Source organism: Moschus berezovskii, chromosome 9 (assembly GCF_049115385.1).
Source record: "Moschus berezovskii isolate FMDL1 chromosome 9, NW_MosBer_1.0, whole genome shotgun sequence".
In the NCBI taxonomy this organism is placed as follows: Eukaryota; Metazoa; Chordata; class Mammalia; order Artiodactyla; family Moschidae; genus Moschus; species Moschus berezovskii.
The window spans coordinates 68,726,454-68,740,782 of NC_142468.1; the positions used below are offsets into that span (position 1 = coordinate 68,726,454).

At 51.4% G+C, this 14,329-nt stretch overlaps 1 protein-coding gene across 1 annotated transcript; it reads right to left on the minus strand.

Annotated features, from left to right (window-relative positions):
• Positions 1-441: 441 nt before the first annotated feature.
• On the minus strand, positions 442-12,265 carry IVD (isovaleryl-CoA dehydrogenase). Its single transcript, XM_055436659.2, has 12 exons — positions 12,050-12,265; positions 10,416-10,505; positions 10,121-10,172; positions 8,584-8,753; positions 8,072-8,165; positions 6,934-7,070; positions 5,567-5,663; positions 4,445-4,538; positions 3,867-3,948; positions 3,139-3,243; positions 2,978-3,050; positions 442-2,326 (listed from the first exon to the last, which is right to left on the minus strand). The coding sequence occupies exons 1-12, from the start codon at positions 12,200-12,202 to the stop codon at positions 2,193-2,195; spliced, it is 1,281 nt and encodes a 426-aa protein (XP_055292634.2). The 5' UTR covers positions 12,203-12,265; the 3' UTR covers positions 442-2,192.
• Positions 12,266-14,329: the final 2,064 nt, after the last annotated feature.

Below are 14,329 nucleotides of genomic sequence, written 5' to 3' on the forward strand. Positions count from 1 at the left end.
ATTACCGGGTTATATGAGTTTGGGACTCAGACCGCTGGAGGCGTGTCCTCTAGGCCCCAGCTCAGCTGTTCTAAAAGGTTGCCTGTACCTCCTCATTATCCCTGGAGGTGTGATTAGGTCTGGGGCCCATATAGGAATCTGATTTTTTTTTTTTTTTTTACAGGTTGCCAAGTTCTGATAAAGGGTGTGCCCAGACCACACTTGGAAAACCATTCCCTTAACTTCTGTTGCCATCAGGACAGGCAAGTAGGAAAACCAAGAATGGGATGGTCATCAGCAGGGGAACTGGGCTGATAGTGACTTGCCTAAAACTGGAGTGGAAGGAGGCAGCCCCAGGAAGGAGTGGTGCTGGCAGCTGGCGCTGCAGAGTTGCACAATGCATGTAATCAACCCCACACTCCAAGAACCGCGTGGCCCCTGCTTTCCCATTGTTCACGACTCAGACTTCACTTTTTTGGCTTTATTTTAAAATATTTTTATTTCACATATAGCATCTGGAAAATCATTGTTCTCCCCACGCTGGAGGCAGAGCTACATTATCCTCACTGACTGGCTGAAATACCCCAATCTGATGTCTTTGGGCTTCCAGCTATACTTTGTTATTTTGAAAAATGTATTATTATTTTTTGTCTGCACCATGCGGCATGTGGGATCTTAATTCTCCAACCAGGGATCAAACTGCATTGCAAGCACACAGTCTTAACCATTGGATTGCCAGGGAAGTCCCCAGTTACATTTGAAGCCCAGCAAGACCACCGTTTTAGCCACATTCATCTCCAACACAGTAGGGAGCAGGGTGGGAAAGTAAAGGGACAGGGCCACAAGCCCCTCAACATAGGACTGGGCTGGGGTTGGCACGGAACTGATAGCACCTGTCACAAGCATCAGGCTGGGAACAGCTCCTGGCTACAGGCCAGGACCGAAAGTCAGAACAGGCGCCGCTGGGCTGCGGACCAAGAAAACCAGGTCTCTTTTAGGGAACTTAGATGGGGTGGGACAACCCAAAACTGTCACACCCTGACTGTGCTCCATCCAAGCAGCCATGCAGTGGGCCTCCAGGCTGGCATTCTCAGAACCCCTATTTCTGCTGATCTGGATTCTAGCTCCAGTTCTGATTTGGGGAAAACCAAATTGTCTTGATCTTTTTAAAAAAACATGAGGATGGTTTCCGGCAATTTATAAGTTTCCTTCTGGCTTCAAGACTCTTTCCACTCTGGGCTCCCTCCTTTCTTTAAAAATCACTGCAAGATCTGGAAAAGGGGGACTGAGTACTCCTCTCTCCTGTGGGTTGATTCCACCCCTGCATCTCCCATCACCAGTGAGCAGGCTGGAAGCAAGACCGGGATCAGCTGCACTCCAAGGACACAGGGCTGGAGCCAGACAGAAGGCAGGAACAAGTAGACTGCTTCTCCCCCAAAACACCAGTTTAGAAGCAGATGGGTTTGCTTCATGATATGTTTAATACAAAATGGCAGCAGCCACTGTGGAGTGGTAACAAATAGCCATAGGGTGTCCAGAGAAATGTGCGCAGGCAGCCTCAGCTGGAGTTGAGCCAGCCAACCCAGGCCTGCTGCCCAGTCAGCTGGGGACTGTCACATGGCCAGGAATGGACAGTGGCACTGGCAGGGGAGTGCTGGAGGCATCGAGCCCGGCCTTCACGAGCATGCAGACCTCTGCCCACTGTGGACTCTGGGTGGCACAGGTGTTCTGAAATGCCTGTTCCTAGAGCTCCTCCCCAGAGTGATGGAATTCCAGCTCTAAAAAACGGGGGACAGAGGAGGCTGCAATGGGAGTGCCCACTCACACACTGCTGAAAGCTAATGCCCCATAGAAACAGGCAGAAACAAAGGCTGGGTTTTGTGGGTACTTTTCCCCATAAAGAAAAGAGACTACCAAGTTCAAATTAATGAACTTGGTAATACTTCTGGTGTACTTGAGCAGAGGGTTCCCTGGCATAGGCTCATCCGAGGAAAAGGTGCCCCTTCTGGGAGAGGAAGCACCAGGCTCGGAAGTTAGAGAGCAAGGGCACAGTCACCAAAGACCCAGAGAAGCCAGCCTGTTTCCCGAGGAGTCCATGTTAAGTCACTGCACACTTCTCTTGGGCCGGTGGGTGGGGCCTGCTGGGAGGAGAGCTGCGGCAGCTGTCCTTCCAGAGAAAGGCCTCAAGGGAAGCGAGGTGAAGGGTCTCGGGGTTAGTGGAAGTCTGCATTGAAAGCTCTGCCGATGACGAGCCGCCTCACTTCACTGGTCCCAGCCCCGATCTCATACAGCTTGGCATCTCTCAGAAAGCGGCCCATGGGAAAGTCGTTGATGTAGCCATTGCCACCTGCAGCCATGGATAGGGCAGAGAAGAAAGACAATGGGAATAGTGATAGGCAGTGGGCAAAGCAAGGGAAGCAAACAAAATCAAGAATCTAGAAATGGGCCAGAAGAGAAATGACTGATCGAAGAGAAGCAGCAAAAGGTGGTGAGAGGGAGGGTGGATGGGGGTGGGGGGGTGGCCGGAAGGCCACTCAGAGTGCTGAGGACGTCAGGCAGAGGCAGGGGCACCACTGGCAAACGTGGAGAAGGGCGGGGGGCAGGAAACTACTGCATAGTACTTATTGGGTGCCAGGCCCAGAGAGGGGAAGTAATCTGCACAAGTCACAAAGCCAGTCAGTGGTAGAGCCAGGATTTGAACCCAGTCATCTGGCCCAAGCCTGCACTCTTAACCACTGTGCAGCAGTGAACTGAGGCTGTTCCACCTCCGAAGTGTCTCCTTTCCCCCATTTCCCAGTGACAGGACCAGGCTGGGGAGATGAGGAGGGCACTGCTGAAGACGATAGCAACTTGTGGCCTCTGGCGGTTTCCCATTTGCTTTTCCATATCCTCCCGGTAACTGTACTAAAAGTACAGTTCAGCTCCAGCACAGGGTGAGGAGTGGAGGGGAGCCTCTTCCTGGGAGAGGCCACAGGCTCTGGGAGTAGGGAGCACTCACCCAAACATTGGATGCCGTCCAGGGCTACCTGTGTGGCACACTCAGCTGAGTAAAGAATCACCCCTGCACAGTCCTGTGGGCGGAGGCTCTGGGTCAGCAGGGTCAGCCAGGACCGAGGAGAGGGGGCCCAACCCCACCCCTGCCCTGGGGCCGGCCCTCACCTTGGCAGTGCAGTGGCCCTCATCACAGGCCTTGGCAACATTGTAGACATACTGACGACAGGCCATGAGACGGGTGTACATATCTGCCATCTTCCCCTGCATCAGCTGTGCCCAAAAGGAGGCCACAGGTCAGTGTCCTGGAGACATGCTCCTCTCAGAATAGTTCCCTTGTCCGCAGTAGCAACCTGACAGCCAGGACTGGGGCCCTCAGGCACAGAGAGGCGATGGGACTTGCCTAGGAGGGCAGACATGGCAGCGGGCCTGGAGTTCAGGCCCGAGAGCTGCCACTGAATCACAGACCTGGTCGTCCACTCTCAGACCATAAAGCATGCATTGGAATGTTACTCCCTCCCCACAACCAACTGGGCTTCACCCTCCAACCCTCCTAGGTTATGCACCTCAAACAAGCAGGGAGGTGACAGGAGACGGATTGCCTGACAGCTTCCAAAGCCAGGTAGCAGGCTAAGGAAACCAGCGCCCCAAGTGTTCAAACTCATTTTTGTTTGTTTTTTTTTTTTGGCCACACCTCAAGGCTTGCCAGATCTTAGTTCCCTGATCCGGGATTGAACCTAGGTCCCCTGCAGTACAGTGCAGAGGACTCAGGGAATTCCCTCAAGCTCATTTTTGGACGAAGAAGAGTAAATGCCCACAGCACATGCCCCATTTGCTCATTTGTTAAAACCTGAAACCAGAGAATGAGTACATCTTCATAAAACCATCCCACTCACCTGGAAGTGGCCGATCTTCTGGCCAAAGGCCTCCCGCATGTGCAGGTAGGGAATAGTGTGGTCGAGGACGGCCTGCATGATCCTGTGAGAAGGAGAGAAACACTGAGGAGGGCTTCGCCGTCATCCCACTGCCGGTTGTGTGTGTGGGTGGGGAATGCTAGTGTGGAAAGGCCTGAGGCGGGTGAGACAAGGAGCTGGCATCCGAGGCAGCAGTAAGGAGCCTGAGGACGCTTGTCACCCCTGCTCAGTCACCGCACTGACTGCCCAGCACTTGTGTCCCTTCCCCGAGACCAGGTGGAGTTGTGGGACCCTGCAGAGATGTAAGCCAAGCATCTTGCTGCTTCAAGTTCTGAGCAACTAGTCAGGACAGCTCCTCAGGTTTTTTGTCTGTCACCTAATGGTATTTACCTTCAGTGTGAAGAAAGCAAATATGACAGGAAAGGTAACTTTTTTGTCTCTGGGAGAGGATGCGCAGCAGCTGGGAGGTGGCCCCCGTGGGCCCCCAAGGGGAAGCTGCAGTGGGGCCACCTATCAAGGAGCTGTGAGAGCCCCTGCCCACCCCTAAGCCTTGCACTCACCCAAGGGGCCCACCAGCCAGCACCAGCCGCTCCAGGTCTAGCCCACTCATCAGCACGTAGACGCCCTTACCTAGGTGGCCCAGGATGTTGGCAGCTGCAGGGAAAAGTGCCGGTCAGAGGGGAGCGGGCAATCCACAGCCTCTTCATTTTTAGAAAAGCTGCTGGGCTTAGTAACAGGGCTCTCTCACAAGCCAGTAGAAAAATATACCCCAGGTTATGTTGAGATGGCTCTGGTCAATACAATCCCCCTCCCTCCCCAGCGAGGTCCACGGACAAAGCTGTCCAGGAGATGGGTCATTTGGAGCTGGTGATGGAAACTGCTGAGCACATCCCTACCCTGGAGGCGAGGACACTGGGTGGCCTGGGGGTTTGTGGGCGGGAAGCTGAGTGAAAAGGGTTGATACCCCAGACCCGTCTTTAACACTAGCAGAGTTTTTTCTTGCCGACAGAGGAGAGTCTACACCGATCGCCCCTCCCTAGATGCACCTTATAACCAAAGTGCCTTCTCTCAGATGGTGGATTGCAGCGGGGAAGGGATGGTTTCTGGCTGAGGCAGAGCCAGCCTAACTGATCAATGATCAAGTCTGTGCACTCCATCTCCTCAGTGCATCGCGGGGCTGCTGGCTCCCCCACAGCATGGCACATTTTCACTTCAGGGCAGAAATACTTGTAGACTGAACTGCCTTTCCTTCACCAAGTCCAGTTCCACCCATTTATTCAGAGGGCTTTTCAGCATCGTTAATGATTACCTCACACTGTCTCCACAGGCAAGTGTACGTATGAGGCAGTCTGAAGGATGCGAGTAGGGGAGGGCAGAGCTTACCTTTCTACCCCAGAGACTGCAATGCCAGCCCCAGGCACGGTGTGTGTCCACACAGGAAACACCACCCACCCCTGCAGCCACAGTCGGGCAAACAGCTGCAGGGGCTCTGGCCGGGAAGGACAGCTGTCCAGCCTGAAACCCACACCTCTGGGCAAGCAGGCCAGGGCACAGTGGCAGGCCTACTGTCTGGCCACATGTGGTTGGTGAGCTAACACTGCTGAGGCTCTCTGACCTAGAGTCAGGCTTTCTCAGCGTGTGATGGGGTCAGGACAGGGCCTCCCTCATTTTCAGAGACTCACCAGGAACCTCGCAGTCTTCGAAGACCAGCTCACAGGTGTTGGAGCCCCTCATCCCTAGCTTGTCCAGCTTCTTGGAGGTGCTGAAGCCCGGCATCCCCTTTATGGGAATAAAAGAAGGTCCTAATTACAGAGCAGCCCCCCAGGGGGCCAAGGAAAGGGAAGACCCCTGGGAAGTATCCATCTTCCCATCCAGTCCCCATCCTTGCCTGATATACCAGTGTTCTACTCACCAGGCCCCTACTCTGTATGTGACTGCCCCATTCCTGGAGAAGCCAGCCCTAACAGCTTACCCCAGCCTCCCTGCTGTTGGCTGCATTTCCCCCAGTTCTCATAGGAGCAGTTTTTTTCCCAGTTAAATGCCTGATCCCCAGGGCCCTTCTGACTCTTCCTGGCTGTGGTTCCCTTCCTCTGGGGAAGTCACTTCTAAGACGCTGCCCCAGCCCACTCAGTTCCTTTGCCCGCCTTGTCCCTCTGCCCTTGCACCTCATAGAGTCCCACCTGGGATCAACTCAACCACCCGTGTGCTTTGCACGCATTAGATCCAGGTCAGGCAGGTGCCCAGCAGAGCGCCGCCCTCCAGAAGGGCACTTCCCTCTCCTCTAGGAGCCACGAGCACCCTGACTCTTCTTGTCTCGGCCACAGCCTTTGGGCTACTCACTTATCTTGTTCTCCAGTCCCTGTCGGACAATCTCCCCGCTCTCCCCACGCAGGGTACTGGAAACCTTTACAACACTCATTCTTGAAACTGTCCACTCACTTCTCCACCCTCCCTGGGGCCCTGGCCTCTTCCTTAGGAACCATTAGGAAGCCGGTTCCTCCACTAACACCGGCCCCCCCAGCCCGCCTTGCTGCTTCTCCCTCAGTTCACCACTGTGCTTTGCTTACTCGCTCTCACACATCTCACTTTCTCTCTCTCCTATTCTGCTTTTCTCTTTACTAAAAAAACGGCTCAGTTCTCTCTAAAAGCCAACTGAAACTGCCAACTTTTCACTCTAACTCCTGCCATCTCCCCTATGCCTCTACTGACAAGACTTGGAAGGTGCAGTCTCTGGTCCCCACCAACATCCTCCTGCCCTCACCCTGCAGGCGGCTCGCTCCAGGTCCACCCCTGACACCCTGATGGCCCTCATCTTTCAGGACATCCAGACAACCTGGCTCTGTGGATGGTTCTGCTGTCCTCGGATTTGACCTCTCCTCCCCGGGCTCCACTTTTCAGCTACCCTCCCTTCAGTCTCTTCTCTTGCCCCGGCCCCGTCCCAGGAGGGAGCCTTGGCAGAGCACACCACATTGATGGTCTATACGATCACTTGAAGGAGGTCATCTCTGGTGCCATCCTCAGCCTCCCACCATAACTCCCCCACATTCACCTTCTCCACAACGAAGGCTGTGATGCCCCGAGAAGCTGGTACAATAGTCACATCAGTCTTGGCGTAGACAACAAGGACATCTGCATCAGGACCATTGGTGATCCAGAACTTGTTGCCATTCAGGACATAATGATCTCCTAAGGAGATTGCGGGAGAAAAATCAATAACCTCAGATATGCAGATGACACCACCCTTATGGCAGAAAGCAAAGAACTAAAGAGCCTCTTGCTGAAAGTGAAAGAAGAGAGTGCAGAAGCTGGCTTAAAACTCAACATTCAAAAAACTAAGATCATGACATCGGGTCCCATCACTTCATGGCAAATAGATGGGGAAACAAATGGAAACAGTGAGAGACTTTATTTTGGGGGCTACAAAATCAGTGCAGATGGTGACTGCAGCCATGAAATTAAGGGACGCTTGCTCCTTGGAAGAAAAGCTATGACCAACTGAGCATATTAAAAAGCAGAGACATTACTTTGCCAACAAAGGTCCGTCTACTCAAAGCTATGGTTTTTCCAGCAGTCATGTATGGATGTGAGAGTTGGACTATAAAGAAAGCTGAGCACCAAAGAATTGATGCTTTTGAACTGGTGGTGTTGGAAAAGACTCTTGAGAATCCCTTGGACTGCAAGGAGATCAAACCAGTCAATCCTAAAGGAAATCAGTCCTGAATATTCATTGGAAGGACTGATGCTGAAGCTGAAACTCCAATACTTTGGTCACCTGAAGCGAAGAACTGACTCATTTGAAAAGACCCTGATTCTGGGAAAGATTGAGGGCAGGAGGAGAAGGGGACGACAGAGGATGAGATGGTTGGATGGCATCACCGACTTGATGGACATGAATTTAAGCAAGCTCCAGGAGTTGGTGATGAACAGGGAAGCATGGCATGCTGCAGTCCATAGGGTTGCAAAGAGTCAGACATAACTGAGCAACTGAACTGAACTGAAGGAGAGGAAGTGGGCTACTTGCACAAGCGGTGTGGGCCTGTCTCAGCCAATCAGTCCACCACCACTTCTGTTGACAAAAAAACTGTCCAGCTGGCAAATGCTTCTGGAAACCCAGCAGAGGCACCTCCAATCAACCTATAGGTCTGTCCCTCTGCCCATTTCAGCTCCCAAATCAAGAGCAGCCTCACCTTTCTTTTCTGCTTTCAACTTCATGGAGACAACATCAGAGCCAGCATTGGGTTCACTCATGGCCAGGGCTCCGATGTATTCACCACTTATCAACTGCAAGAAAAACCCCAAAGGGCCTCATTATGACCTGAAGTACCCAGTAGGGGCTCACTGGAACCACTTCTTGCCTGGTCATGTGACACCACTACAAGTCCTTTCAGATCCGGGTACAGAAGAAGCCCTGTATCCACAAGGCTGAAGCTCTCTTTCCTTTTCCCATCATTCCCTTTGCAAGGGAAGCTAGTCTGAGGTTTCTGTTTCTTAAAGTGCTCAAGTAAATGTTGTTCAGTGACGACTTGGGTGTTCTGGCCCTGTTTATTTTTTTTGACTGAAGCATTTTAAAGCAAATCTCTGACCCCTTCCTAGCCCTAGCAGATTCAGGGCAGCCCGCTACAGAAAGTAAGTCTGACCAGCCCTCCCCAGTGGGAGAGGAGCTTCATGCTGGTGTGTTCCTCCAGCCCCATTTCCTCACCTTGGGGAGGTACTTCTCCTTCTGGGTCTCGTTTCCATTCCGCACAATTTGGTTGATACAGAGGTTGGAGTGGGCTCCGTAACTGAGTCCCACTGCTCCAGACACTCGGGATATCTCCTCCATCACCAGCACGTGTTCCAGGAAGCCCAGGCCAGAACCCCCATACTGAACTGGGGGTGGGGGGTGGGGGGTGCAGGGGAGTGGAAAAGGCAGACAGGGTTAAATGAAGACACTGTCTTAAATGCTGTAGAGGAATACTGTGACAGCACCTATTCCAAGTTCCCTCTAGCAAAGTCCATAGGCTGATGGCTGTGGACCCTGCTTGCAACCTCACAGGACTAGTTTTAATTTTTTCTGCTGCCTCTGATCAACTGAGGTGTGGTTCAGAAAACAGTCACTGCAACTCCTGCTTTATCCCAAACAGAGCTCTTTTTAAAAATGATTTTATTTATTTATTTGGTCACTCCATGCAGTTTTTGGGAACTTAATTCCCCAACCAAGGATTGAACCCAGGCCCTTGGCAGTAAAAGCACCGAGTCCTAACCAGTGGATCACTGGGGAATTCCCTATTTCAGACAGACCTCTTAATGAAAACAAGAAGACCTGAGTATCCACTACTCAGAGAGCTTAAGAAGTACGTAAGTCTAAATTAATTTTCAAGTGGTTACATCATTATTCATGATGTAAAACTTCTACAATCAGCTTAAAATCCCAAGAACTGTCTCCAAGTGGTGAGGGGAGGGTGTAAGGAGAATACTGTGGTCCATCTTTACTCTAATGCCCTGTGAACACAGGCCAGAGCAGGGTGGGCCATCCAGGTTTTGGCTGGTGAAGCTGCAGGCTTATCTCTTTACTGGGCACTGTAAGCCAGGCTGGCCTTTGCATCAGAGGCTAACATCTGAAACAAAGCCTACCAGCTCCTTGCCTTCATCTCCTGGAAACAAGTAGTAAGGCCTATAGGGGACTCTGGACGGGCCAAGGGATAGTCTATTAAATATACCATCTGGCCACCTCACATGGAGGCTCAGATGGGTGTCCCTCTCCCCAGTCACACCCTAGTCTGCTTCCAAATGAGCTCTTGGGCCAAGCTGTGGGCAGAGGACACATAGGCATCCCCCACAGGGACACACTGCCCTGAGTGGTTCTGCCTTCACACTACTGGTAGGGCAGAACTTAGGGACTAGGGGAGGTAGTGCCTGAGGTATTAAGATCACTGCTCGATCTGGAGTTTTCTAAACTCCCCAGATCGTTTGGGGGAACTTCTTAAGTGTGCAGAGTTTAAGAGTCTGGGTGACTCAAGTGAACCATGCTGACCTAAATCCTCTATCTTCTTAACATCACTGCCTAAAGAAACAAGACAGCTTATTCTTCTCTGGGTGACTTAGTGGGTGCTTTCTCAGGTCCAAGAGGGAGGAGACTCTGGGTTACTTTGAGTAAGACCTCTCCTCTCCTTTCCTTTTTCTTTGGGGAATGTGTTAAAGGGCATGCCTCTATTGTTAAAGGGCAAGTTCTCTATTGGGAAAGAATCCACACTCACCAGGGGCTGTGATGCCCAAGACTCCCAGGTTCCCCAGCTGCTTCCAAAACTCCTGCCAACAGAACAGAGATGCACAGTGGGTTGTGAGAAGGCAGCCAGTCACAGGTGCTGGGCACCTCTGGAACAAGGAGATGCAAGGGCTTCCCAAAAAAAGGGGCTGCATTCTTAGGGGGCTTTTATTCACCAGAAGACTGTGTGAGTCTTGCCAGGCAACAGTGCAATTCCCAGCCTAGCCCGGCCCAGCTCCCAGACTGCCCCCAACCCTGTCCCTCTCAGTCTGGGCCTCACGACTTACTCGCAGGTTCTTGAACTCATTACTTTGGTCGATCTCCTGGGCCTGGGGGGCTAGATGCTCCTGAAGGAACTTAGCCACGGTCTGACGAAGCTAGAGGGAGAGAGGTGGACGGATGTTGCTAAAAGGGTACACAATTGCCGCTGAGGACAGTGTCTCCACTACTGAGGCCACCTTCAGGGAAACAGGATACAAATAGCCTCAGCAAACAGCTTCAAACTGAGAGGCCTCACTAGGTTAGGCTTCCTTAGAGGTGATCCTCACCTCTCTTTTTAAAGATTATTTTTTAAATGTCACTCCCCTATGTAGATCATTCCATGGGCTTCCATTGTCTTTAAAAGACAAACTCCTTATACATGTATATGTATAACTGAATCACTTTGCCGTACATCTGAAACTAACACAACGCTGTAAATTAACTATACTTCACTTTTTAATTGTTAAAAAAAAAAGACAAACTCCTTCCCCAGGACCAGAAGGCCCTGTGAGGTAAGCCCTGCAGCTCTTCCAGCCTTCCCCAGTACCCTGCTCATCTCCCACTCACTGTGCTCCAGACATGCTCCCTTCAGTTCTTGGCACATGTCAGGCTTTTTTTTTTTTGCCCATTAACTTTTGACTAAAAGGGATAATTCAAAAAGAGATTAGAGCTTGTTCCTTGGAAGGAAAGCTATGACAAACCTAGATAGCATATGTTCATTGGAAGGACTGATGCTGAAGCTGAAGCTCCAATACTTTGGCCACCTGATGCAAGGAACTGACTCATTGGAAAAGCCCCTGATGCTGGGAAAGATTGAAGGCGGGAGGAGAAGGGGACAACAGAGGATGAGATGGTTGGATGGCATCACCGACTCAGTGGACACTGACTCAGAGTAAACTCCAGGAGATGTTGAAGGACGGATAACAACAAAAGAGATTAGAAACTCCTTCCGGCAGGAAATCTTGAGAACTGGGATTGAACACTTCCCACCTGAGGTGATTCAAAGCTTGGTCTGATGCCTAATGCAACTGGATATTTGGCGTTCTTGGCAAGCTTAGGCACTTGCTGAGGACCACAGGAGAACCACATTTCTCGGAAATTCAAGCCAGTGTCCAAGTGAACAAACAGTCTCCTTCCACCAGGAATAACTCTGGTTCTGCTTCATTTGTAACAACTTCTTTCATGTTTTTTTCAGCTTTGTGCTTTGACCCCATAGGTTGAAGAATTATAGCCAGGCTCCCTTGTGCATTTCAACTCCACCCCCAACCCCAAGGTGTGTATTTGAAAAATATTTAATGGTGATGATTAACCAGGTTTGAGAACCACAGCCTTAGACAGTATTGAGGTGTAAGAGGACTTCAGAGAGATTGAGGGCCCTATTGGCAAACGAGGGTAATCCTTTGCCGATTCACCAAAACATCCCTTCATGCTCCCCCCACTCCTGTCTCCCGGGAGTTTTCCTGTTCTCGACTCCTCGCCTAACTTCCGTAACCAGGCCTTGATGCCTCCACAGACGGGAGGCTCGGGCCCGCGGCCGCCCCCGCGCTGGCGCGCTCAGAGCCCCCAGATCATTCATCGCTACTGGGTGAGCGCCAGGCAGAAGAGCACCGGGTGACCACCGACCACGGATAAGGGGTAGAAGGAGGGTGAGCCTCCCTACCTGCTTCTGCTCCTCGTTTAGCCCATTGATTGCATCATCCACGGGCAACAGCGAGTTGGCCCGCTGGGTAATCAGGCCAGCAAGCGACTGCAGCGGCGGCCGCATCCTCCAGCTCGCCACGCGCCGACCCAGTAACCAAGCTGCAGTCGCCATCTCTGCCTTGCCCCTGGAGCTGGAACCCAGGCAGCTGAGAGCCAGCCTGGAGAGCTCCACCAATCCCCGGCTTCGCTGCGGCCACCCAATCGGCGAGGGGGTGGGTCTCCAGCAGCCAATCATCCTCAGCTGCCTGCCGAAGGACAAACTATCAGGCACCAGCCAATCAGGAACAAACCCGGCGAGGTGTGCTTGGTGGGGAAGCCGGATCTGCCGGCTACTTGTCGGGGTTGCGGTTTTTGTTTTTTTTTAAAGTGGAAGAGCAGAAAGAGTCTTTTTGAGTAGAGGATGTAGTATCCCCGCAGCGTTAAAAATACTGCAAGGAGATCCAACCAGTCCATTCTAAAGGAGATCAATCCTGGATGTTCATTGGAGGGACTGATGCTTAAGCTGAAACTGCAGTACTTTGGCCACCTCATGCGACGAGTTGACTCACTGGAAAAGACTCTGATGCTGGGAAAGGTTGGGGGCGGGAGGAGAAGGGGACGAAGGAGAATGAGATGGCTGGATGGCATCACCGACTCTGTGGACATGAGTTTGAGTGAACTCCGGGAGTTGGTGATGGACAGGGAGGCCTGGCGTGCTGTGATTCATGGGGTCGCGGAGAGTCGGACACGACTGAGCGACTGAACTGAACTGAACTGAACTGTGGACATTGTGGGAAAGCAACTGTTAAAACCATAATCAGGAAATTCGCTGAACGTCCCTCAACGCTTCCACTCACCAAGGTTCGACTCCTCTTGGGAGAAATAGGATCTCGCTCGCCAGAGACCCGGGTTTGATCCCTGGGTGGGCAAGGTCCCCTGGAGTAGGGAATGGCAACCCACTCCAGTATTCTTGCCTGAGGAATCCCACGGGCAGAGGAGCCTGGCGGGCTACAGTTCATAGGGTCGCAAAGAGTCGGAGAAGACTGAGCGACTAACACTCACTTTCACTTTTGGCGCTGGTGGGGCCAAAACAGTTAGCCACAATTCAGTTCAGTCCCTCAGTCGTGTCCGACTCTTTGCGACCCCATGAACCGCAGCAAGTCAGGCCTCCCTGTCCGTCACCAACTCCCGGACCCAAACCCATGTCCATTGAATCGGTGATTCCATCCAACCATCTCATTCTCTGTCGTCCCCTTCTCCTCCTGCCCTCAATCTTTCCCAGCATCAGGGCCTTTTCAAATGAATCAGCTCTTCGCATCAGGTGGCAAAAGTATTGGAGTTTCAGTTTCAACATCAGTCCTACCAAGGAACACCCAGGACTGATCTCCTTTAGGATGGACTGGTTGGATCTCCTTGCAGTCCAAGGGACTCTCAAGAGTCTTCTCCAACACCACAGTTCAAAAGCATCAATTCTTGGGCCCTCAGCTTTCTTTATAGTCGAACTCTCACATCCATACACGACCATGGGAAAAACCATAGCCTTGACTACACGGACCTTTATTGGCAAAGTAATCTCTCTGCTTTTTAATATACTATCTAGGTTGGTCATAACTTTCCTTCCAAGGAGTAAGCGTCTTTTAATTTCATGGCTGCAGTCAGCATCTGCAGTGATTTTGGAACCCAGAAAAATAAAGTCAGCCACTGTTTCTCCATCTATTTGCCATAAAATGATGGGACCGGATGCCATGATCTTAGTTTTCTGAATGTTGAGCTTTAAGCCAACTTTTTCAATCTCCTCTTTCACTTTCATCAAGAGGTTCTTTAGTTCTTCTTCACTTTCTGCCCTAACAACCACAACAAAACTGCAAACGGAAAAACACAGAATGCCCGGTGCTTGGCAATACATTGTCAGAGCAAATCTAGGAGAGGAACCCTTGCTCTAGGGTGCACACTGGTTATAACTCAGGAAAATTTGCTTTATTATGTAGCAGAGTTTGACTTTGATAGAATTTTATGGGAAAGGGGTTGTTAAGAAGTTGCTGTCTTCCAAATTAATGTACCTAAGAACAGAAGTCCGGGCTTATTTTTAACAGGGGTAGGGTAGGGGTGGACCCAACTCAGGTTGGGCTGCTCCCCACTGGAAAGAGTTGTGTTGGTTGGAAAGGAAAGATTGCTTTATTCAGAGAGCAATGGGTTGAAGGCAGACTCTTGGCCAAGAACCAACTCTGTGAAGATTCTGTACTAACTGAACGCTTTTAAA